Raw genomic sequence first — 24,585 nt, 5'->3', positions numbered from 1 at the left:
AATTAGTTGAGTTGCAAGTTCTGGCTATTGCAAATAATGCTGCTGTGGATATAGTAGGCCAGACATCCTTGTTGTATGAATATGCATATTTTGGGCACAAGGCTGACCACTCTCTCCATACCTCTTCAATATTGTACTTGAAGTTCTAGCTAGAGCAATAAGACAATGAAAGGAGATCAGGGGGATACAAATTGGAAAGGAAGAGGTCAAACTTTTACTATTTGCATATGATAAGATAGTTTACATAAGTGACCCCAAAATCTCTAGCAGGGAATTCCTACAGCTGATAAATACCTTCAGCAAAGTGGCAGGAAACAAGATCAACTCAATAAAATCGGTAGTCCTACTATATACAGATGATAAAAGGGCTGAGAAAGAAATCAGAGAAACATCACCCTTTACAATTGCCACAAACAACATAAAATACCTTGGGGTAATGCTAACAAAACAAGTGAAAGACCTGTATTGCAAGAACTTTGAGTCTTTAAAGAAAGAAATTAAAGAAACCCTCAGAAAATGGAAAGAACTCCCATGCTCTTGGATAGTTAGGATCAATGTAGTAAAAATGACAATCCTGCCAAAAGCAATCTACAGATTCAATGCAATCCCAGCAGAATTCTTCACAGATCTTGAAAGAACAATAATCAACATTATATGGAAAAATAAAAGAACCAGGATTGCCAAAACAACCCTATTCAACAAAGCAACGTCTGGAGCCATCACCATCACTGATTTCAAATTCTATTATAGAGCTGTAGTCCTGAAAACACCTTGGTATTGGCACAAAAATGGACAGGTAAACCAATGGAATAGAATTGAACATCCTGGTATTAACCCATATACTTATAAACATCTGATCGTTGACAAAGAAGCTAAAAATGGAGAAGCTTCTGTAAGGCAAAGGACAAAGTCAACAAAACAAGAAGGCAGCCCACAGAATGGGAAAAAATATTAACTAACCCCACATCTGACAGAGAGCTGATATCTAAAATTTACAAAAAACACAAGAAGCAATTCTCCAAAACATCAAAAGATCCAATGAAAAAGTGGACTACAGAACTAAATAGAGAATTCTCAATAGAGGTGTCTAAAACGGCTGAGAGGCACTTGAGAAAGTGCTCAACATACTTAGTCATCCAGGAAATGCAAATCAAAACAACTCTTAGACATCATCTTACTCCTGTCAGAATGGCTAAAATCAAAAACACCAATGACAATTTATGCTGGAGGGGATGTGGAGACAGGGGAACACTCCTCCATTACTGGTGGGAGTGTCAAATCATACAACCATTTGGAAATCAGTATGGAGATTCCTCAGGAAAATGGGAATCAGCCTACCACAAGAGCCAGCAATTCTCCTCATTGGCACATACCCAAAAGATGCATGATAATGTTCTTACAGGTGTTATATTAAATACACAGCATTTTATTCTGCTCTCTAAACATTAAGTAACATTGTATCTTCATTCAAATTTGTTCTTGAAATTTATCCATATTAGAAAATGTAAAATAATTTTCTTCTAGAATATTCACTGGTTATTATATAACTACATAATACTTATAATTGGATATTATATATAATTGACTGTTATATATGATATATTGTGTAGGATCGATATACAGAAATCATGAGATAAATGTTCATTTTGGCCGATAGATTGAAATGTCAATTTTTCTTATGTATATCAAGCTATTCATTTCCCATAGCATATAATATCCATTGGCAATATGCCAGGTCCAAGCTTTGACGTTTTTCTTCAAGTAAGTCAATGTCACTGCATATTTGCATATATATATGTATATGTGCAAACGTATGTACATACATATAAAACCTCATAAACTCTCTTGAATGTCTTGAAAAATTCAGTTTGAGAAATTCTCTTTATTTGTTAATTAGCCACCTTTTCATATATTGAAATTGATGATCAGCTTTATATCATTTTAACATCGTTTGCTTGTAATTTTTAATGTTAGATCTTGGCAGCACTTCCATTTTATTGTGTTTTCTAGCTTTGTATCACATTGTACATTCAATATAGTGTGATTATGTGTATGAGTATGTGCACATTCATTTTCCTTACTTTTGTTTTGCTATTTAGGAAATTATGATTTCAGCTTTTTAATATTTATTCATTTATTAATGATGTTAGTCTAATCTCCTTTGTCTACAATTGTATTCTCATATGCAATTCTGCCCATATATATGAATGCATATATATATTTTTTTTTTTTCTCTGTATTGCTTTGGAGCCTGTCCTGACACTCATTCTGAAGACCAGGCTGGCCTCGAATTCACAGAGATCCACCTGCCTCTGCCTCCTGAGTGCATGAGCCACCAGCACGCGGCCAAGTGCATATATTTTTGTTTGTGAGTCTAATACATACATACGTGTATATGTAGAGAAGGAAGAAGAGGTATCAGATGTCCTCCTTCATCACGGTACTTCTATTCCTTAGAAACAAGGTCTCACCCTGAACCCAAGGCTCAACTTCCTCAGTTAGGTGGGATGGCAACCAGTCCCAGGCATTCTCCTGTCTCCACTCCCAGACACTTCGCTGTTCCAGGCATATGTGGGTGTTTAGATTTGTCATCTGGGTGCTTATATCTGAACTCAAGTTTTTCACTGTTGTACAGCAAGTATTGTTAATCTCCGAACCATCTCTTCAGTTACTATTCTGCCTGTTTTTAAAAACATTTTACAGATTATTATCAATTGGTTTGATTGAATGCATTTGTTGCTCACTTGACCATGTTCTTTATTGTAGATTTTGTATCTTTTCTTTTGTTTGATTTTCACCAACTGAAATTACTTCCAGTTTAATTTCATTTTTTCTGAAATATAATCACTCTCTTTGCCTTTCTGCAATGTGAATACTAAAGTTACTATGACGCCTGATATTGTTCTCAGGTTACCCTCAATTTTTAATTGGCCCGTTAGCTGATTTTGTCAATTGTGCTGTCATTTGAAGTTTAAAGATATTTGTTAATATTTGAAGAAAGTGTGTCATAATTTGTTCAACAGAGATAAGCTTTTATTTTTTCTAATATAATATGACCCTTGCTTCTGGATTCCATTATAATTTAGCTCCTTGCCTTAAATCTTCTGCAGCTTCATTGAGACATCTAACTTGGATGTTCTTTGATTCCTTGGAACTGATTGAAGCTTCTTGGTATTGCCTCTTAAGGTCTGAGATGCTGGCACTACCAGGCACTTTTTATGCCTTCTCCCTGCTCTTCCTTTCATTCTGTCTTTCTTGAGCTTTGTTGTACATGTTGTATTCCTCACTTTGTTTTTCATATTGCTGTCTCTGCTCCATATTTTTCCTACTTTAACTCTTTGTGGATTTTAAATCTTCTGTCGCAAGCATTTGTTTTTATTAGCTTACCAGATTTTAATTTTAATAAGTACATTTTGCTTTGAGATATTTTTAGTTGATTTTTCTCTTAGACTTACCTTCTGTTTCCACAGTTCCTATATGTTTCTCATTATTTCTATTATTGTTTAATTGTCTTTAGAACTTTTATAATGTGGGACTGGAGAAATGAGTTTTCATTTAAGAGCTTCTCCTTTTTCCCTTTTCAGTTTTTACTATACTTCTCTGAGCCAGTGGGCCTTTTTCCTAGGACCCTTTCATTTTGACTGTTGGGCCACTTAAGGGCTGATTTCCAGCTATCCTTCTCTCACAGATGCAAAGTCACATATAACTCAATTGCAATGGCAAAACTCCTTCTCTAGCTTTCCATTCCCCCTCTTCTTTGGTTTTCACATAGAATCTTTCTTTGGAGGTTAGCTGCATATTAGGCTTCTTGTTCTTGTTTCACATTGCAGGAGAGTTCTTTACATGCATCTTATCATTTTACAGTAAGTCCTACTCTGCTTGGTAAAAGGAACTATGTATTTCACATTGTTAGAACATTGTAAAGACCTTAAAACTTCATAGGGATGAATACACAATGATGTCTCTGTCGTTTTCACAGCAGGACCTAAGTGTATCCCTTTTCCTCTGGCCATCCTCAAATTTATAATCTCATCTCTGTCTTTTAAGTGTCAATTCATTGCCAGGAATATCACTGTTGTGTGTGTATCTAGGAATAGAATGCATAGTCGGTTGAAATGCTACCATCTAGTAATCTCCATCCCTTCAGTTCTGACATACAATCTGAACATTTTATTGCCTTACATTTTATATTAGACAAAACGGTGAGTTTGATAAACAGCAGAAAAGATTTGACTGAACCATATGAATTTGGGATTTTGAAAAACTAATGTGTCAGTACAAAAATGTAGATGCCATAAGATTATATATAAAAGTAACCATTCTATTTGGCCAAATTACATAGTGGATTAAATAATTTGCCAGATAAATCAGTTTAATTTTTTGCTTGCTTTAAGCCTACAGGTGTATGGTTTTTTTGTTTACATTTAGGACATGAGATGACAACTACAGCGTCTAAGCTCCACAACTATGGAGTCAAATTACCAAAGGCAAAAAGTAAACATTTTTCAAAATGCACACAAAATACCGCCATAACACTTTATACTTTTGTTGGGATTAATTTACCTATTTTCTTGGCTGCATGTAAGCTGTGGTTTGGACCTACCAGGTAAGACTTTTTACAAAATCGTTTAATTGCCTGTAAGGTGTTTCTCCCTCTGCATCCAGCTAACCACCAGCCATTCCTCAAACTTTTCAATCTCATTAATCCTAAAACTTATAAATGGATACATGTGAGATTCCATTCAAAATATGTGGTCATTGTTGACCATAAATATGTAAGTCAATTGTTATAGAGTGAACACCAAAACTTTTTAACATTTATTATTAATCATTACTATGTTATGATATGTCTGTTTTACCAAAAGGAAAAGAAAAGGAAATTGTTTGTACTCTTGGCGGTGAGCAAGTGGTGTTCCCTAACCCCCTTTGGAGATTCCTCAGGAAGCTAGACAACCCCTTCCTAGGCCTTAAACAAGAGGGATTTAAACATAAGCCATGAATTCTTTCTGATTGCTGTTTGGCCAGGAGGTTTGCTGGAAGCAACAATGTCCTAGTTAGACTGTCTTCCAGCTTTTAAATGCACTAGAGTACAATTGTATTATGTGCCGCTCCTGATTTATGTTGAAAACCCAGGAATATTTTTCCAGAAGAGCTTTATGTAAGTGTGAGCCTTTGAGGCCTACCTTCATTGGAGAACTCACTGGCTCATCTCAGCATGCTGCTCATTTATTCAGACAGCTTGCTCTAAAGAAGGAATTTATGAATATCCAGTGCTATTCGGTGAAATAAATACCACAAAACAGATAGGGCTTGTTTAATATATAACTCATGATGTAATATGTCAATGCTCAATTACGAATTTGTATGCACCTTAAAAATTGTCTCCAGAGAAAAACTGATTGTCAAAATACAGTGTTTCAATTAAACCCACATCCTCAGCATTTCGAGTTCCAAATTCCTAAAACCCTCAAGTTAATCTTTTCCATGTTGTGGGGTTAATTTACATAAAGATCTGGAGCTGCTGCTGTACTACTTCAACTTTTGGTAGCTTTGGTATTCTCCATAGTGCTTTACACAAATAATATAAACTACTTTTCACAGAGACAAGCTGTGATTATCAGCAGGCATTAGTCTCACAGAGTGACCACTAATTGTATTGTATTCAAACATTGCCCAGACCTCCTTATTCCTGAGCTCCATCTTGTAATCCCTAAAAAACACATCTGTTCCAACTGTATGTGTTTTGAAAATTAGACGTACTAATATCATGCTGACTGACCTGGCCACCAGAGCCATGTGGGAGAATTCCGGTCGGCAACCCAAGCTAGGCTGATGCTTCAGGTCACTTGGGAACTTGTAACTCACTTGGCCAGAACAAAAGGAAACAATGAAAGGAGAAGGAAAAAAAATGAGAAAGACAAAAGGACATTTCAGAATGTGGGTTTTTTCAGTTTTGAGCATAGATTATTCCTTGATTCCATCATGTTAAAATTTCATCAATATTCATACATGTGAAATTATTTAGGGTCAGCCTTCTCTTTCGAGGGTTCTGTGACGTTCTCTAGGGCTTTTGCTTCCTAACAAGGAGAACCGGTGAAGTCAGCATTCTGTGGTGGGCTGATTTACTGCTTAAGATCATAACTTGGTAAAGCAAAAGTGTTTAAATATAATTTCCCAACCATATTTGTAGCAGAGAGCCTTGATACAACACATTTGCTGGGATATAATTTTTATCTAATGCATTCATTTGAATGCTTGCAATAAATCTTTGACTTCCATTTAGTCTTTCTTTTCATTTAAATGAAAAACAAGTTTGCTTCACACATCAATCCTAGCTCCCTCTCCTGCCCTACCCCCAAGCCCCGCCCCACCTCATCCCCCTCTCCCCTACCCAGGGAGGGGGAGGCCCTCCATGGGGGATCTCCAGAGTATGTCCTATTATCTGGGGCAGGGTCTAGGCCCTCCCCCATGTGTCCAGGCTAAGAGTGCATTGCTCCATGTAGAATGGTGTCACCCAGTCCACTCTTCAGAGATAAATACTGATGTACTACGTGAGGCCCCATAGATTGTCAAGACTTCCACTCTGACACCCACATTCAGGGAGTCTGGATCAGTCCCATGCTGGCCTCTCAGCCATCAGTCTAGGATCCATGAAGTCCCCCTTGTTCAGGTCACCTGTCTCTGTGAGCTTCACCAGTCCAGTCCTGACTCCTTTGTTCATCACTCCTCCCTCTCTGCAACTGGGATCCAAGAGTTCAGTGGTGTCTGCCTCTGCTTTCATCAGCCACTGTATGAAGGCTCTAGGATGGTATCTGAGTCATCATATGAGTCATCAGTCTCATTATTGGGGAAGGGCATTTAAGGAAGCCTCTCTAATATTGCTTAGATTGCCAGTTGGTGTCATCCTTGTAGATCTTGACAATCTAGTGACAGATCTCTCCTCATACCTATAATGACGCCCTCTATTATGGTACCTCTCATCCTGCTCTCCTCTATTCTTCCCCCAACTCAATCTTCCTGTTTCCCCATGTCCTCATCTCCCTTCCTCTTCTCCCTCTCTTTTTTTCCCAATCCCCACCCTCATGCTCCCAATCTTCTCAGGAGATCCTGTCCCATTCCCTTTCTCCCGGGTAGCATACATATCTCTCTTAGGGGTCTCCCTGTTTCTCAGAATCACTGGCAGTGGGACTGTAGGCTAGTACTCCCCTGTTCCATGTCTAAAATCCATAAGTAAATGAGTACATAGCATGTTTCTCTTTTAGGGACCAGGTTACCTCACTCAGTCCGGTTTCTTCTAGTTCCATCCATTTGCCTTCAAATTTCAAGATTCCATTGTTTTTTTTTTCCTCCGAGTAATACTCCATTGTGTAAATGTACCAGATTTTCTCTATCCACTCTTCAGTTGAGGGGCATCTAGGTTGCTTCCAGGTTCTGACTAGTAGAAATATTGCTGCTATGAACATAGTTGAACAGATGTCCTTATTTTATGAATGTGCATCTTTTGGGTATATGCCTAAGAATGGAATTGCTGGGTCTTGTGGTAGACTCAGTCCCATTTTCCTGAGGATATTCAATTCTGATTTCCAAAGTACCTGTTCAAGTTGGCACTTCCACCAGCAGGGGAGGAATGTTGCCCTTTCTCCAATCCTCTCTAGCATAAACTGTCATGGGTGTTTTTTATTTTAGCCATTATGACAGAAGTAAGATGGTATCTCAGAGTTGTTTTGATCTGTATTTCCTTGAAGGCTAAGGATGTTGAATGTTGAGAATTTCCTATTTAGTTCTGTACCCCATTTTTTGGTTGTATTATTTGGTGTTTTGAGACTAGATTCTTCAGTTCTTTGTAACTTTGGAGATCACCATTCTGTTAGATGTGGGGTTGATGAATATCTTTTCCCATTCTGTGGGCAGCCTTTTTTCTTGTTGACTATGTCCTTTACCTTACAGAATCTTTTAAGTTTCAAGAAGTCCCATTAATTAATTGTTGATCTCAGTGTCTCTGCTATTGGTTTTATGTTCAGGAAGCTGTCTTCTATACCAATCTTTTCAAGGATACTTCCCACTTTCTCTTCTAAGAGGTTCAGTGTGGCTGGATTGATGTTGAAGTCTTGATCCATTTGTACTGAAGTTTTGTGCATGGCGATAAATATGAATCTATCTGCAGTCTTCTACATGCCAACATCCAGTTATGTCAGCATCATTTGTTGAAGATGCTTTCTTTTTTCCATTGTATAATTTTAGTTTTTTGTCAAAGATTAAGTGTTTTTAGATGTGTGGGTTAATATTAGTGTTTTCAAATTGATTCCATTGTTCTTCCTGACTATTTTTGTCCTAGTACCAAGGTGTTTTCAGTACTATAGATCTATAGTAGAGCTTGAAGTCAGATGGTGATGCCTTCAGAAGTTCCTTTATTGTGCAGGGTTGTTGTGGCTATCCTGGGTATTTTATTCTTCTATATAAAGTTGAGAATTGTCCGTTTGAGGTCAGGAAAAATTGTGTTGGTATTTTGATGGGGATTGCATTGATCTGTAGATTTCTTTTGGTAAGATTGCTGTTTTTACTATTTTGATCCTACCTATCCAAGAGCATGGGAGATTTTTCCATTTTCTGGTATCTTGTTTAATTTCTTTTGCTAGTTACTCAAAGTTCTTGTCATACAAGTCTTTTACATGTTTGGTTATAGTTACTCCAAGATATTTTATGTTGTTTATGATGTCAAGGGTGATGTTTCTCTGCTTTCTTTTTCAGCATATTTATTGTCTATTTATAGTAAGGCTATTGATTTTTTAGTTAAACTTCTATCGTTCCACTTTGTTGAAGATGTTTATCAGCTGAAGGAGTTCCCTGGTAGAATTCTTCAGGTCACTTATGTAGGCTGTCATGTCATCTGCAAATAGTTAAAGTTTGAATTCTTCCTTTCTAATTTGTATTCCTTGATTTTGTTAATTTACATGTTCTCTCTCTCTCTGCCTATTGGTTAGGTTAGATAAAGTTTTGTCTGTCCTGTTGACTTTATCAAAGAACCAACTCTGTTTCACTGATTCTTTGTATTGTTTTCTTTATTTCTTCTATATTGATTTCAGTTGTCAATATGATTTTTTCCTAGAGTCTACTTCTCCTGGGTGAGTTTGCTTCTTTTGTTCTATACATTTCAGGTGTACTGTAAATTCTCTAGTGCAGCTATTCCCAAGTTTCTTCATGTGGGCAATTAGTGCTATGAACTTTCCTCTTAGAAGTGCTTTCTGAGTGTTCCAGAAGTTGGTATATGCTGTGCCTTAATTTTCATTGAATTCTAGGGAGTCTGTGATTACTTCTTAAATCCATTTGATTGGAAAATCTTTTCCAACCCTTAACTCTGAGATACAATCTGTATTTGTAGGTGAGATGTGTTTATTTGCAGCAGAAGGATGGATTCTGTGCCCTGGCTTTGCTAAATTTCTAACAAGTAAATGCCATAAACCACTGTGTCCATGGAGATTACATGTGACATGGGAACTTAAAAATACATTTTCTTTCTTTTCTTTCTAGTCTCTACATTCTGCAAAAAGTGTGCAGATTGCTTTTTACAAGGCACTTTTTGTGACTTTTCTGTTCATTCAGCAACATTGTTGTGCCAATAATTTGGGCAAGACTATTTCTCTGCACTCTTTTTCTTACAAATATAATTATTTCTGGGTATGATCCTGGGAACTTTCTAACATTATCAAACTGGACTGGCAAACTCTTTTTCTATTCATGAGAAAGTAGAATGATTTAGATATTTTGTGACACAAAGAATGACACAGATTTCAGGGCTATCAGGAAGTGGTTTTCTAGAACCCAAAACTTTGTAGTTTTTAGGTCTCTTTATACTTCTGACTCGTGATTTCAAAGACAATGAGTAAGGGGAGACTTTTAAAGGAAAGGTTTGGATGCTATAATTTGCATTTGTACTTTCTTTACTCTAGTAAAAATTGTTCTCCATGGGTATATTATACAATAATAATCAAAAATAAAGTTAGAAACAATGAACTGTAACTATTTTCAGAACACAGTTTAGGAAACTTTTAAGGCTAAGTTTGTAACAGCAATGGCAATGATAACTTTATAGTACAGCCTAACACTAATAATACTTGTTTGTAATAGATGCATAATTGAAACTGTAATAATTTTCCATGCACATTATTTCAACTAATATTTCCAAGGAATTTCTGTGATTTTTTGTCTTTAGATGTAGACACTAAAGTATAGCAGCATTAAATATCTTATTCAATAGAAAAAGATGATTGAAATATGTTTCTGTGCCCAAAATTGGAACATTGGTACTCAATTGTGAGTTGCATAGGCAACTCTCTGCCTATTAAAATGAGAAAGAGGGGGCTGGAGAGATGATTCAGAGGTTAAGACCTCTGACTGTTCTTCCAGAGATCCTAAGTTCAATTCCTGGCAACCACATGGTGGCTCATAACCACGTTGAATGAGATCTGGTGCCCTCCACTGGCATACAGGCAGAAGACTGTATGCACAATAAATGAAATATTTTAGAAAATAAAATGAGAAAGAGTTTTTCCATACTCATATAAACTCTTATAAAAATTATTGAAGATAGAATTCATTTTACAAAAAGTTACAAAAGCTGATACAACTCCATGAATTAGCAAATTTTAGCAGAACATTTTCTTTTATATTTAATGAAAATATTGTGAATACATTTTAAGCTAAAGACTTAGAAAGACACAGATAAAAAATCTACCAGGCTATTGGAGATAAGTTCAAAAAACTGTATAACTCTAAGTTCTATGAATTCAAGGACTACATTGCACTTATTTCAGACTCAATTCAGCAGGGACAGACCTGAAACCAAATGGAATTTGGAGGAGGGATTCCTGATGAACAAATATTATCTAATGAGGATTGAGTCCACATAATATTTTGCACATCCATTCATAATTGAAGTAGATGCCATGCTGGTGTTTTGTTTGTATTGCATATCTAACACTAAACGGTTAATGAATTGATGGAGTAATATGAGTGCTTATTGGAAAGAAGCTTGAAATCTAGTATTTATTGGTTGTGACTTTAAAATATTGTGTTACTTTACATTGACTCTATATTGAAGCGTTTGATAGTTTTCCACAGATTCATTTGCCTTGTAGTCTCTTGTTGACAATGTAGTAGAGTTGAAGCAAGGGCATCTCTCATGCTAGTTGTCCTCCTCCTATTCTTCATCCATCTTTTCCTTCTAGTCAGGCCCCCTTCTTTAATAATTCTATTATCAGGTTTCTATTCTAATAATTTATTATTCTAATGTTGTTGCCTTTCTCAGAGTTACTTCCATTCCACTTACTGCTTTTTATTACAATTCTCAATGAATATTTCAAGAAACACTTCTACTATTGAATTGTCTAATTAGTGTAGGATGTTTATTGCAGATATTTTGTTATATTATTCAAGATTCTCTCAGAAAAATCTGAAATGTGTGTTTTGACCCTGAAATTAACACACACACACACACACACACACACATATATATATATATATATATATATGATATTTCATCAATTTGTGGAGATTCTACATCTTTCCTTCAGCTCATGATAGATTCTTTAGCAATGTATTTGCTTGCATAGCTAAATTGTTCTTACTGTATTATCATCACTTGGAGCAGAGGAGATTTGTGCTTTGGTATAGCCTAATACCTTGTTTAGAACTTCAAAGCTAAAATATTCACTTTGGAGGTCTGCAGTGCCTATGCTATTAGGACCTGTATTGCCAAACATATTGGAAACAGCTGGGTGCCTGCTGCCTGCCTCTCTCTTTATTGGAGCTGTTGCCAGAACAGGTAGTCCAAATGGAAAGCAACAGCAAGTTCAGGCATCTGGAGTGTCTCTCAGGAAAGCAGCTGTGGCTTCCTTAGGAAGCTGTCATTATTAGCCATCAGCCACAGTTCTGTATACCCTTGGGTCCAGTTCTGGCATGACTGGCTTAGTAAGATGCAGTTTATGTCTGAGGACATTCTCAGAAAACTGTTTGGGCAGTCCCATCTCTGGTAGAACTCTGAAATCTCTCAAGCTGCGAGCCATATGTGGGCTGTTGGCTTGCTATTAGTCTACTCTGGAGGCTTGCATTTACTGAGTCTCTAATCATCCCAATGACGCAAGCAAAAACAATATGCAAGATTCTTTTAAAAACCTCTCTCAAGATAGAATGTCTTATTTTTAACAAAAGATACCACTAGGATGTTTGTAAACATTTTCTCCTGAAAATATTGAACATATCTTTGGAGACTTTTTGTTTTTATTTCCCAAATATTATACAAATAAAAATAAATTTTTGGTTACACACTGAATGTGCTGATAAGAACTGGTGAATGTCATTTTGCATTTGTAAACATATGTTCTTGCAGATGGAGTATTGGACAAAAGCTGACATTTTTAGCCACATCAGATGCTTTTGGCTCTTGCTCTTGGATGCATCGAAAATCAACTTGCCCCATGATAATTTTGTAAAGAGAGACTTTGCTTGCTACTCCTTAATCACAGAAATTGAATTTTGGTATAAGATTGTGACTGATTTTTCTTTATAAATATTGAAACACAGCTCTGTTTAAGAGTAGAAATGCCATAATTTCATTTGTTGGAAATAAGTTAGAAATATAAGATACTTTAAATCATATATTATTTGTCATGCATCTCTTTACTACAGTTAATTCTTTAAAGACATAAAAGGACTAGGGTCTAACAAAATTTTACTCAAAACTTTCAGTTTCAAACATACTGGATATGAGGCAAGGACTTTTGTGCCAATGGTAATTACAGAGGCTTTATTTTTAAATATAAATTTATGTAGAAATATAGAAGTACAAAAGAAATTTGAGTAGCTATGGGTTACAGTTGAGGGGTGGGGGGTTTCCTTTGCATTTAAAGGCTTTGTTTTGATACCCATCACTATAAAAATCTTTAATAAAATAAAACAATTAAAATTTTAATATCGAACTTTTGAATTCAGTGAACTGTTAAAAGGAATTCAGTTAGAGTTCATTCACCTTTAGATCATAGTATCAAGGTATAGAGGATAGTTTACCCGCCAGTAACTTTAATGCCCATAAAGGTTTCAGCATAGACTAAAACCGGTAATATTCATCAAGAGTTTTCATTATTTATATTCTTGTTTTATTTCCAACTTTTAAAAAGCTGCAACAAGTTGAACATGCTCACAAATTTGTCAGGTCTTTGCTTTGCTCTGTTTCCTTCTCACATAGATACAAACAAGAGTTAGTGCTGCATGATAAGTACAAGGAGATGGCTAGTATAAAGAATCTCAGAAAGAGAGACTTCTTCCTACAACATTCCCCAGCCAATTGACTGCATTCTCTTTAATTCCTCTTTCAACTTCAAAATAAAAGAACAGACATTTAAACAGAAAAAACAAAGACCAAAAATAGAGGAAGCTTGGATAGCAAGAATACCAAAATGGTTACAGTCTATAGAGAAAAACAATATATACGGGGACACCACCATTGCCTATAAGGGAGAAAGAACAAAAGTAATTCTACCCATTGTATGAACAAACACTGTAATCTGAAAGCAAAGCTTGGTAATGTTAGTATTCCTAAAAATGTTGGCTGTCAAAAAAAAAAAAAACAATTGATGCAAACATTTAATTCAATGAGGAAAACTCCACATATGTTTTTAAGAAATGTAGCATGTATTTTCATTTTACGTTAATTATGGTTTATACAATTCCAACCAGATGGGTTTGCATGAACAGTAGCTAATTCAGGCCAACTGTATTCAAACATGCTCTGTGAAATCTAGGTAGCCTTCATAGACTTGTAAGCGATCCATTCCTAATCCCATCAAGAAAATTTGTCATTCTCAAGTGTTTGTGTGATAATTCAAATCTGGACTGGATAGACTGCAGACTGGTTCACAAATAGTACAGAGATGCACTTAGTCTTAGATGGCCTAGACCTTAAGAAGTGAATACATTATTATACATGATAAGAGATTATGAGGTGGGGCTGAATTGATTCACATGGTTGATATGACACTTGTGTCAGTCAAGTTAATACTTATTCAACTTTCTGTTTCTTTGCCCCAACTTAGTATGAAATAGTAAAATATCTGAGTTTTTACTCTACAGAAGTCAGCTAAAAGCTTAAAAAAGGTGATTTCAGGTGCTGTAAAACATCATCCCAAAATTGTATTTCATTTAATTTGAATGTGTTTACTGTATTTTCTTACTTAAAACTACTATCAGTAGATATTTAAGGACTGAAATTTAGCCTTTTCAAGAAACTCTCATTTACACATGTGTAAAATCCTGTTGTTTTATCATTTTTATGTGTAGTACAAAAAATTCATTTTAATAGTATATTTTCCTAAAACCTCATATTAAATACTATTATTTTATTTTGAAATATTATTCAGGAATAAACACACACACACACACACACACACACACACACAATCCTCAGAACATTTCAGTAATACTACAGTAACTCGAAACAGTTTCTGTGTACTTTGATTACTATCTTCTGCATGCGTCAATATTTTGGTCATCTATAGACTACACTCTTAACTTCTTTTGAAGTCACACTTGTGAAACAGGTTCTTGGTAAAGTCCAAGAAAATAAAATCTATCATTTCCCTAATCAATTTCTGATGTTTCCATTTTTAAGGGCCTTCATGTTGATAGGTAATGGTGGTGTTTTACAGCAATTCAAGTTCAATGTTTGTTTCAGTCTTATCTTTGCATCTCTCAAAAGCCATTTCTAAATACCTGCAAGCATGGTGCTAAAAGTGTTAACTTATTTTTATCCAGATAATTTCAAATAGTTTAGAGATACTTGTCAGGTTTCCATTAAAGTAATTCTTGTTTATAGTTGTTGGCATTCCTTACAATAACCAGTTACCTGCTTTTTTCTTTCAACCTTCATTGACATCAGAGAAATGGTCTTTTTAACGTTGTAGATGATTTTTATTGTATGTGTATGAGTGTTTTGCCTGCATGTATGTATTTACACCGCTTGTGTGCCTTGTGCCCATGAAAGACAGAAGAGGGCACTGGTTTCTCTAGAATCAGAGTTACAAATTGCCATGAGTTACCATACAGATGCTAAAAACTGACCACACGGTCATATGTGTGATAACCAGTATTCCTAACTGCTGAGCCATCTCTCCAACCTATAGAGTAATAATTAATATTTTTAGTGTTTTACATTTATACTTGTTAATATTTGGATGAGAAAGAAAGAAATTTTACATGAAAATATCATCTTCTGTTTAGGTCTTGTGTATGAGGTATCAGAGCTAAGAATGAGTACATGTGCTTATCATAATCCTAGGAAATTATTATAGAAATCTACATTTTTCTGTCTTCTCACACAATTGCATAAACTTTATTGTAATTCAATGAAATAAAAATAAAACAAAATTCACAAATTGGCATTTCATATTTCAATAATTGAGATTCTTTCCTTGGTCAGGTAGGATAAATGGTCCTTACCGTGAGAAATAACAACACATTTGGCATGCCTGTCATGGCACTTATGAGTACTTCAGGGCTACATAAAACGTTGTATGATTTTATCAGTAGGCAGAAAATTAATTAAGTATAGCACAGTGAGTGTTTTTATTTTAATATCACTGAAAATAAAATTTTAAGACTCAAAACCAACCAACCCAAAACTTCTAGTTATCCCATAGACATTCTTCGTTTTGTGAATAATCCAAGTAATTTTAAAGCACCTGTTTCAGCTGAAAGTTTATAACAAAGTTATATGCTATGAAAAGTCTTTGTAACACCTCTGTAAAGACTGTAGTCTGCTCACTAGCTGTAATTACAACTGGGTGTTTGTTTCTCTTGGCCGTCAGGTCTGTTTGAATTTTCTGATCATGTACCCAAGCCAGAAGAGATTAATATGTACAGTGGCATATAAGAAGTCAACTCACTTGGCTTGTGATTTGGGGATTTGTAACTGTAAGGCATGTCATTTGCATGAAACTACCCCTGATCGTTTGATTCTCCCTCCAGTGAGTTAGAATCCTGGCTTGCTCATATTTGAGCCATTTTCAACAAAGCCTCTGAAACAGATTTAACTGGGTGTGGGAAACAGTTCCCATTGGTGTCTAATAGGGATTAGGTGCTCAGATTAGCCACCTGCCAAATGATGAGCTTTCTCGAATGAGGTGGAAGAAACAGAGAGAGCATCTGTATAGGCCAAAGTTCAGGCATTGGAGTTGAAGTCCCTGGGAAGTCAAGGAAATAGCCTGAAGACAAGCACTGATAATGATGTGTTAGTACAGGGAGGGCTTGACACTGAGAATGAACTTCCTCTGTTTCATATTTTGCATCCAGCTGTTAAAATCATGGGACTTGGCCAGACCTGCAGTAAAATGAGGGTGTACTGACTTTGTATATATCTGGAAACATGTCTAAATATTAGAGAAACATATCAGAATAAGTGCAAAAAACTAAAATATGCGTTTACTCTGTGACATGGTTAAAGAGAAATGAAGCTTCCTTCATTGAATCCCATTAAGTAATATGTTAATGATCTATTACCAACTGAAACATATTTAATCTCAATAACTGTGGAAACACAAAATGAATAGCTTAATGCAAAATAAACAAAATTGAAGAAGAGAAAAATTTGACAGAATTGATACCAGTAATCAAGTGGTTATGTGAATTGTATACCAAATAATTTTCCATATTAAATTATTCATGCAACATATTTGAATTTACTATATTTATATATAGAAATACAACATATACATACACATATGTTCAGAACATAGCAATTAATTTATTTTCCTATACTTAATATTTCTAACAAAGAAGTGCCAAGCATAGTTTTAGAAAGATGTAGTCATTTTACATTATTTCTGTGACCCTTTGTCGATATATATTTCATTATGTTTAAAAACTCTAATTTTCACCCTTAAAATACTGATTGCAAAAACACCTTAAAAACCTAGCAGCTATTAGATTTAGAAACTGTAAACCCAGATTGCTAATCTTAAAAATCGAAACAACGCAAAACAGCCCACTTTTGTCTGGATGTAATGTTCCTCTCATTCAACTGCCTCCAGAGATGCACACAAAATGGCACTTTCTGGGGACCACTGCAAATGTAAATCCTAAACCCCAGTTATCAACACTATTTGAGATTGTTTAGTAATCATACATTAACACATCATTTTGAGTGCCTATCACTTCATCCACTAAGTAGACACCAATCGTCTAAGACATGTCCGAATCAGACAACATGGTCTGGTAAGGACACCAAGAGCTTCCCTAGTCCAAGCATCCCTCTTGGAACCTGAAAGATTATAGCTTGATATTTCTTTGGAGGGTTAGTCTGTAGATACCCAAAGAGACAAAATGAACAAAGTGAACCCCACTACTGGCTGCATTTGAGGTGGGTAGGAAAAAGAGGAAATAGGAAATATTAGGGCTTTTGTAGGTAGGAGGTCGACATGAATCAAAAGGATCAGGTTTCAAAGGTAGAAAGGTTTCACAACATGGTGAATTAAGAAGCAAGTCATAAATAGAACTTTGAGTACTACATTGAATAGATATGGAGAGTGGACAGCCTTGCCTTGCTCCTCATTTTAGTTGAATTGCTTTGAGTTTCTCTCCATTTAATTTCATGTTGGATGCTGGCTTGCTGTATATTTCCTTTATTATGTTTAGATAAGTTTCTTGTATGCCTGATCTCTCTAAGAACACATGCTAGATCTTGTCAAAGCCTTTTTCAGCATCTAGTGAGATAATCATGTGTTTTTTCCTTTTAGTTTGTTTATATGTTGAATTATATTGACAGATTTTCTTATGTTGTGTCATCCTTGTGTGTCTGCAATGAAGCCTACTTGATCATAGTGGATGACTTTTTTGATGTGTTCTTGCATTTAGTTTACTGATATTTTATTGAGTATTCTTGGGTCAATATTCATGAGGGAGATTGGTCAGTAATTCTGTTTGTGTGGTTTGGGTATGAAGATACCTTAACCTCATAAAAAAAGTTTGAAATGTTCTTTCTGTTTCTACTGTGTGAAATAATTTGAGGAGTAATGGTATTAGTTCTACTTTGAAATTTTGGTAGAATTCTGAGTAGAAACCATCTGATCCTGGGTGTTTTTGGACGTGAGACTTTAATGATTGCTTCTTTTTCTGTAGGGGTTATAGGTCTATTTAAAGTGTTTTTCTGGAGTTGATTTAATTTTGGTATGTTTTATCTATCAAATAATTCAATAAAATATGGAGTAGAGATCTACACAGAATTAAAAACAGAAGAATCTCAAATGACTCAATATCTGGAGTCATCAGGGGAAATGAAAATCAAAACAACTCTGAGATACCATCTTACACCTCTTAGAATGGCTAAGACCAAACACTCCTTCACTGCTGATGGGAGTGCAAACTTGTTCAGTGTATGGGAATTTCTTAAGAAATTGAGAATCAATCTACCTTAAGACCCAGTAATACAGCTCTTGGGCATACAACCAAAGGATGCTTAATCATACAATAAGGATACTTGTTCGTAGCAAAATTATTCATAATAGCCAGGACCTGGGAACAGCCTAGATGCCCCTCAACCAAAGAATGGATAAAGAAAATGTAGTATATATAAACACAATGGACTATTACTAATCTGTAAAAAACAAAAACATCATGAAATATGCACGCCAATGAATGGAATAAGCAAAAATTCATCCTGAGTGATGTGACCCAAACCCAGAAAGACAAACATGAACCTTCTTTCAGTAATTGATGGAAGGAAATGCAGGGATCCACAGCCAAGCTCTGTGCTGAGCTCCAGGAGTCCAGTTAAAGAGAAGGAGGAGGGATTATATGAGCCAGGGGCATCAAGATCATGATGGGGAAACTCACAGAGACGGCTGATTTGAGCATGTGGGAGCTCATGGACTATGGCCAGAACTAGGTCGTCTGCATGTGGGTAACTTTGTATAACTCAGTCTGATTTTGGTAACCCTAGCAGTGGGACCAGGATCCTGGTGCATGAGCTGGCTTCATTGAGCCCATTCCCTATGGTGGAATATTTTTCTCAGCCTTGATACAGGGAGGAAGGGCTTGGTCCTGCCTCATCTTGATGTGTCAGAATTTGTCGACCTCCCATAGGAGCCCTTACCCTTTCTGTGGAATGGATGGAGGGTGGGATGGGGAAAGATGGGGGGGAGCAGGAGGAGGGGAGGGAGAGGGAACTATGGTTGGTATGTACAATGAATAAAAAAAAGAGAAAAAAGAACAAAGTCATAACCTATAATTTTTAACTTTTTCACTCTTGTTTTATTGAACAATGTTCAGTATTACTGAGATGCTAGATAGAAGTATGTGTAGTCTAAAGGAAACCATTAACACTTGGGCACTAGGGGAAAAAGTAATTGACACATGAAACTTTCCATCAAATTTTGAGGTTGCATGGAAATCACTCACCACAGTCCATTTCCATGTAGAAAATCCGTGTGACCCTAAGACGTCAGATTCAATCCTACCAAGACCCTATATTGACACGTCCATTTCAGATTCTACCACCATGTATTAGTTGTTTGATAAAGGTACTGAATTCCAGTACTGATACTATAGACATCATCTGTGACCCTCTTGGGAAACTATTCTCAGCTACCCTGTCCACATGTACTCATCTTCAGAAGCAGAAGGAACTCACTAGTCAAGTATATTAGTGTTCACAAATCTTTTCCAGCCCTGGTGTTGTTTAGCCTGGCAACACAGTGAAGAATCTCATGAAGTCATTTCTCTTGAGTTACAGTCAAAAGAAACAAAATGAAAACCAGCCATTAAGTATATTGTGCTTGACTTCTGAGGCAACTCCAATATGTTAATATTAATCTTTCCTTCAGCTTCAATGTAAATACTGATTTTTATTTTTTTTATTTTGTGAATGTGATAGACTGAAAGGAATGCATAGAGTAAGGGGAGCAAACCTATATGACTAGCTGTTATTCAGACTAATGATCATTTAGAAACAATCAGGAGATTTAAATGAAATTTACCATTGTATCACATATAAGCAGCAATGTTTAATGAAAGCTGTTTTGGTTATTTTTTTATTGTTTCTCACTTTGTTTCATTTTTCTGATCCTGATAGCAAAGGTATTTTAGGTAACTAAATGGCTGATATCAGTGGATTTAACTTTGTACCTCATCCCAGCATATTCTGATGCTTATATTTTAGTGCTTAAAACTTTTTCCATTGTATATTTCTATGCATCTTCCAGAAATAGTAAATGTCTTTCTGGGGAGAAAAACTGGCAGCATTATTGTAGTTTTCAGAAGAAACTGACGCAGTTCATCCGTACATATAGAGAGACATGCTGTAGGGAGGAGACCCACACAGTTGTCACTATCAATCTAACTTATTACAACTTACTACAATAAGTTTGCCATTTCATCATCATCTAATGTTCATCATCAGGAAAGCAGCCCCACAGTTAACAAAAAGAACAAGGGGAACTATTCACATAGGAGAATCCTGAAAGTACATAACACACACCCTGGGCACAGACAGATGCATTATGGGATATAGTATTTATATTAAGCATAGCAGAAAACTCTATATCCATTATTCCTCCAGGGAACTGCTATGTGCTGCTTCTTATTGCTAAATTCACTAAAAAAACAAGAATAACATGCGTTTGATTTTTGGTAATTTATTGTATCTAGTGTTATCCAAAAGCAAGCAATTAAACTCAAAGTACCCCAAAAACTATATATGTGTGTGTGTGTGTTTATTTATATATATTCAACTTTAAGGAGAATTGTGTAGCTGCATTTTTGTACATAGTGAGATCAAAAGATGGAGAAGACAAGTTAGCCACAGATTTGTTGACTTAATTCTTGCAGGATGAAATGCATACTTTAGAGGAAAATGATTCTTCAACAGTGTTTTCACTTCTCCTATTCCTAAGCTTCTTAAACTATAGGAGGAATGACATCATTTCACATAGAACATACAGCATTTGGTACTCATAAATGTAGAAGGAAATTGTTCTGTTTTGTTCAGTACCTAGTTTATATAGACTCCATATCCTTAAATAGCACATATATGCAAATGTAAGAGCAACCAAACGGGTAAAATAAACTTCTTACTCTCCTTTTTATATTTACATAGCATGCCTTATATTAAGTTGACTAAATCCTATCATTGATCTACTTGCTAAAATTTGTTTAGGAAATTTGACTGTATAAAATTATTTGTTTTTTTTTATTCCAGGAAAATAATTTAACTCAGTGGAACAAAGCTTGGGCTCACATTTGTTTTCTTGTTTTTTTTTTTTCCTGCAGATTTTCTTTTCTGTTTGCGTTGCTTTTTGGGGAGTCAGAAGCATGAGACAATTCACCACTGGCTCTTGGAAATAAACCTACTTACTACAAAGAGGTCTCTCAATCCTATCAGGTGCCCATGGCATGGCACTACTACATAAAGATCGTTATCTTAAATACTGCCTACGGGAGGTACACGCATAATGAAAAATCAAAGTACTTATTTACCTATGCTTCCCACATTCATTTCTCTGCAAAAATTAAAGTGAATTATACTGTTTGCTCTCACTAAAAGCCAAGTTATTTTATATACATTGAGGCTGTGTTTGCTTTTCTTCTCTGTGGCAATGATTATAGAAAGGAAAGTGTGGGCTGAAAATAACAGAATGAAAATTACATTTGTCTTGCTTGATTTGACAACCTTTTCTTTAACATTTTCTAAAACTATGCTTAAATAAATCTCTGTAGTCTTTAGAATGTGTTGGAGTCTATGTGAGCTGGCATTTGACTTTGTAAACTAATGATCTATCTGTATTGCACATTACATAAAAAGAAATCAATGAGATGGAAATGATTAGAATTGGAAAGAATTACTTTGTTCAAAATGTTAGTTTATAATATATACTTGCGAAATTTTGGGTCAACTTGTTTCAGCGGCTTGAGGAGTATATTATAATTCATGCTCTCTAAAATTTACATAATACTGTTAATAAAAGTGTCTGAACGGAAGGGACAAAAGTGGATTGTGTATACTGCTTACTGAAATGTTAAAAGTCTGTTGTATGTTCCATTTGGAAAGAATTGTCAAAGATAAGAACTAAGTTCAGAAAAAGATTGGAAAAAGGTCTTTAAAAATAAGAACTGTTCCCTTCCTTCAATATTTTTTAGAAAATTTTCAAGTGACAATTTTAACAGTCCACATCAAAGGCACTAATCTTCATAGTGAGGTTCATTAGTCTTTGTCAGCATGTATCACTGAATGAAGAAGACTGACGATAGTTGCTTAACCTCATTTTAAGGAGCAGTCAGAGAATAGGCTGCAGGAGTCTGTGTGTATTCATGGGACTGAGTGGAAGCACATTCGCTTTTCAAGCTGCAACAGCAGAAGAAAATTAACTTTGCATGATGGAAATATTAACAATTATATCTCAAGCGTCAGAAGTGGGTTTGGCTTTACTTCATTCAGTTTTTATACTTCTTAATTACACACAGGATTTGAGCAAATTCTGGGGTCAATAACAATTATGAAATCCTACTTTGGTTCCTCATTAATAGGGATTGAGTCACCTCACAGGTATAGACCTACCTTGCAGGAGGGAGCCCTCTGCTGGCTTGAAACTTTAATGTATCACTAAAATTCTTGAGGTGCATATTATATATTCCCAAGAATTTCTGTACTACAATTTACATCATTCACTAATGGAAAGAAAATAGAATCTTTATTGAATCTCAAATATTTATTTAGCATATCAGAATAGTTTTATGATGGGGAAATACTTGACTAGATATGAATATATAGGGGTAGTTTAAAATGTGTTTAATCATGAAAATAATTCATGTGTAATTCAGATTTCCTTGAGTAAACTCACATGTATTTGTTTTCCCTTTTAAACCTTAATATTTTCACTATGACTTAGATAATTTTCTTTTGGAAATATAGGTATTATAAAGTCACAAATTTCCAAGTCTCTGAATATGGATGTGGTATCCCAGATAGGGTATGTGCCTACGGCCTCTGTGCATGAGACAGGACATTTTCTCACCTTCAACCTTGCTAATTTTTCAGTCTTATTTTCTCTGGTGAGCACTAATGTGTGATGACAGATCATGCAGCTCTTAGTAATATCGTAAATTGATCTTGAATAATTCCATGTAATTTATGCTGACTTTTCACTGGAAAGACTTTAATTGTCCCCACTTTTCTCCCTCAGGAAAACAGCACTAAAAATAGGGCTTGTCAATTACCCATTTGGGATGGAAAGATTCACAGTGCCTTCACAATAATCATGGGGACACTCAATCCCACTAATCTACCAAAAGGGTCAAAATGTGCATTTGTTTATAGGGCATAAATCTGTTAGACATATTTAATTAAACCTCTAAATTATTGCAGAAACAGGTACTGCAATAACTATTTTGCAGAACTCTGGGGGAGTTAAATCACTTTTCCAAGGCCATCATGGGACACAGTTGGCATTCTTTTTTAAAAATCTCTAGATTCTAATATCAAAGACTGTAACACTCCTCCATTTCCTGCTATAAAGTAATCAGAGCAAAACTCAAGTATTATAGGCTCAGAACTTCATGTGCAGAGTATGCTATTACTTTTCAATTTGATGCTCCTATTTTAAAAAAAAGTTTGGGGGAGAATTTTTCTGTAGTAATGTAGGTGGTATATGAGTCCTGGGTTTTTAAAGCTTGCAAGATTGGTGTATAATTAGGTTTCTGTTTATGTCATAAACACCATAACCAAAAGTAACTTGGGGAAGAAAGGATTTATTTCAGCTTACACTTTCAGGGAACAGTCCATTATCAAGGAGAAGTAAGGTTGGAGCTGAAGTAGATCATAAAACAATGCTGCTCACTGGTTTGTTCATGTTGCTTATTTAGTCTGCTCTTATACAACACAGCATAGCCTGCTAAGTGGTAACACTCCTCACAGTGGGCTGTGCCTTACTATAGAAACTATTAATCAAGAAAATGCTGCAGAATATTCTGTACAGATAATCTGATGAAGACATTTTTTAATTGAGGATACTCTATCCAGAATTCCCTGGCTTGTGTCATGTAAACACAAAAATATAACCTTGTTTTATTGATAAGTTTATCATAGGCAAAAAGATGTCCATCCCTTTTCTTACTATATCTTTTTTTTGCTAGAATTTTTCATTCATATTCTTTTGACTAGTTAACTAAATCTTATTTGATAAATATAACCTAATCTTCACAAGACAATGCAATTTGGCATATGTGACTCTAATTACATTCAGAGATTCAACTGGCCACCAAACTGACTGAGCCCTCCTTATTATTGGCATTCCTAGGTTACATTACTGTTTATTAGATTTGCCAAAATCTTGCTCCATTGTAACATAATTTAACTGGTTATGATGAATCTACAATGGAAATAATGAGAGACATTCTATAACATTAGTATGCATTTTGGTCTAAGGTGATACAATCTAATAAGCAGATTGGCAATAGCCAGTATCCAAGTCCTTTTCTCTTTCCTACTCCCTAATTTCTCAAAACCTCCAAGTAAGATGAAAAGTATACCAAGAACCCTGGCTTCCA

General features: G+C 35.4%; 1 protein-coding gene across 1 annotated transcript in view; it reads left to right on the top strand.

Annotated features, from left to right (window-relative positions):
- The window catches only part of Agmo (alkylglycerol monooxygenase), a 317,387-nt gene extending 295,367 nt beyond the window's left edge, over positions 1-22,020 (top strand). The window contains exon 13 of the mRNA XM_005076213.4: positions 21,313-22,020. Coding sequence (XP_005076270.1) covers positions 21,313-21,387 — 75 coding nt within the window. The 3' untranslated portion in view covers positions 21,388-22,020. The remainder of the gene's footprint in view (positions 1-21,312) is intronic.
- The last annotated feature ends 2,565 nt before the right edge of the window (positions 22,021-24,585 follow it).

Source organism: Mesocricetus auratus, unplaced genomic scaffold, assembly GCF_017639785.1.
Source record: "Mesocricetus auratus isolate SY011 unplaced genomic scaffold, BCM_Maur_2.0 Super-Scaffold_15014, whole genome shotgun sequence".
Lineage (NCBI taxonomy): Eukaryota > Metazoa > Chordata > Mammalia > Rodentia > Cricetidae > Mesocricetus > Mesocricetus auratus.
This window is presented reverse-complemented; position numbering and strand designations above follow the sequence as displayed.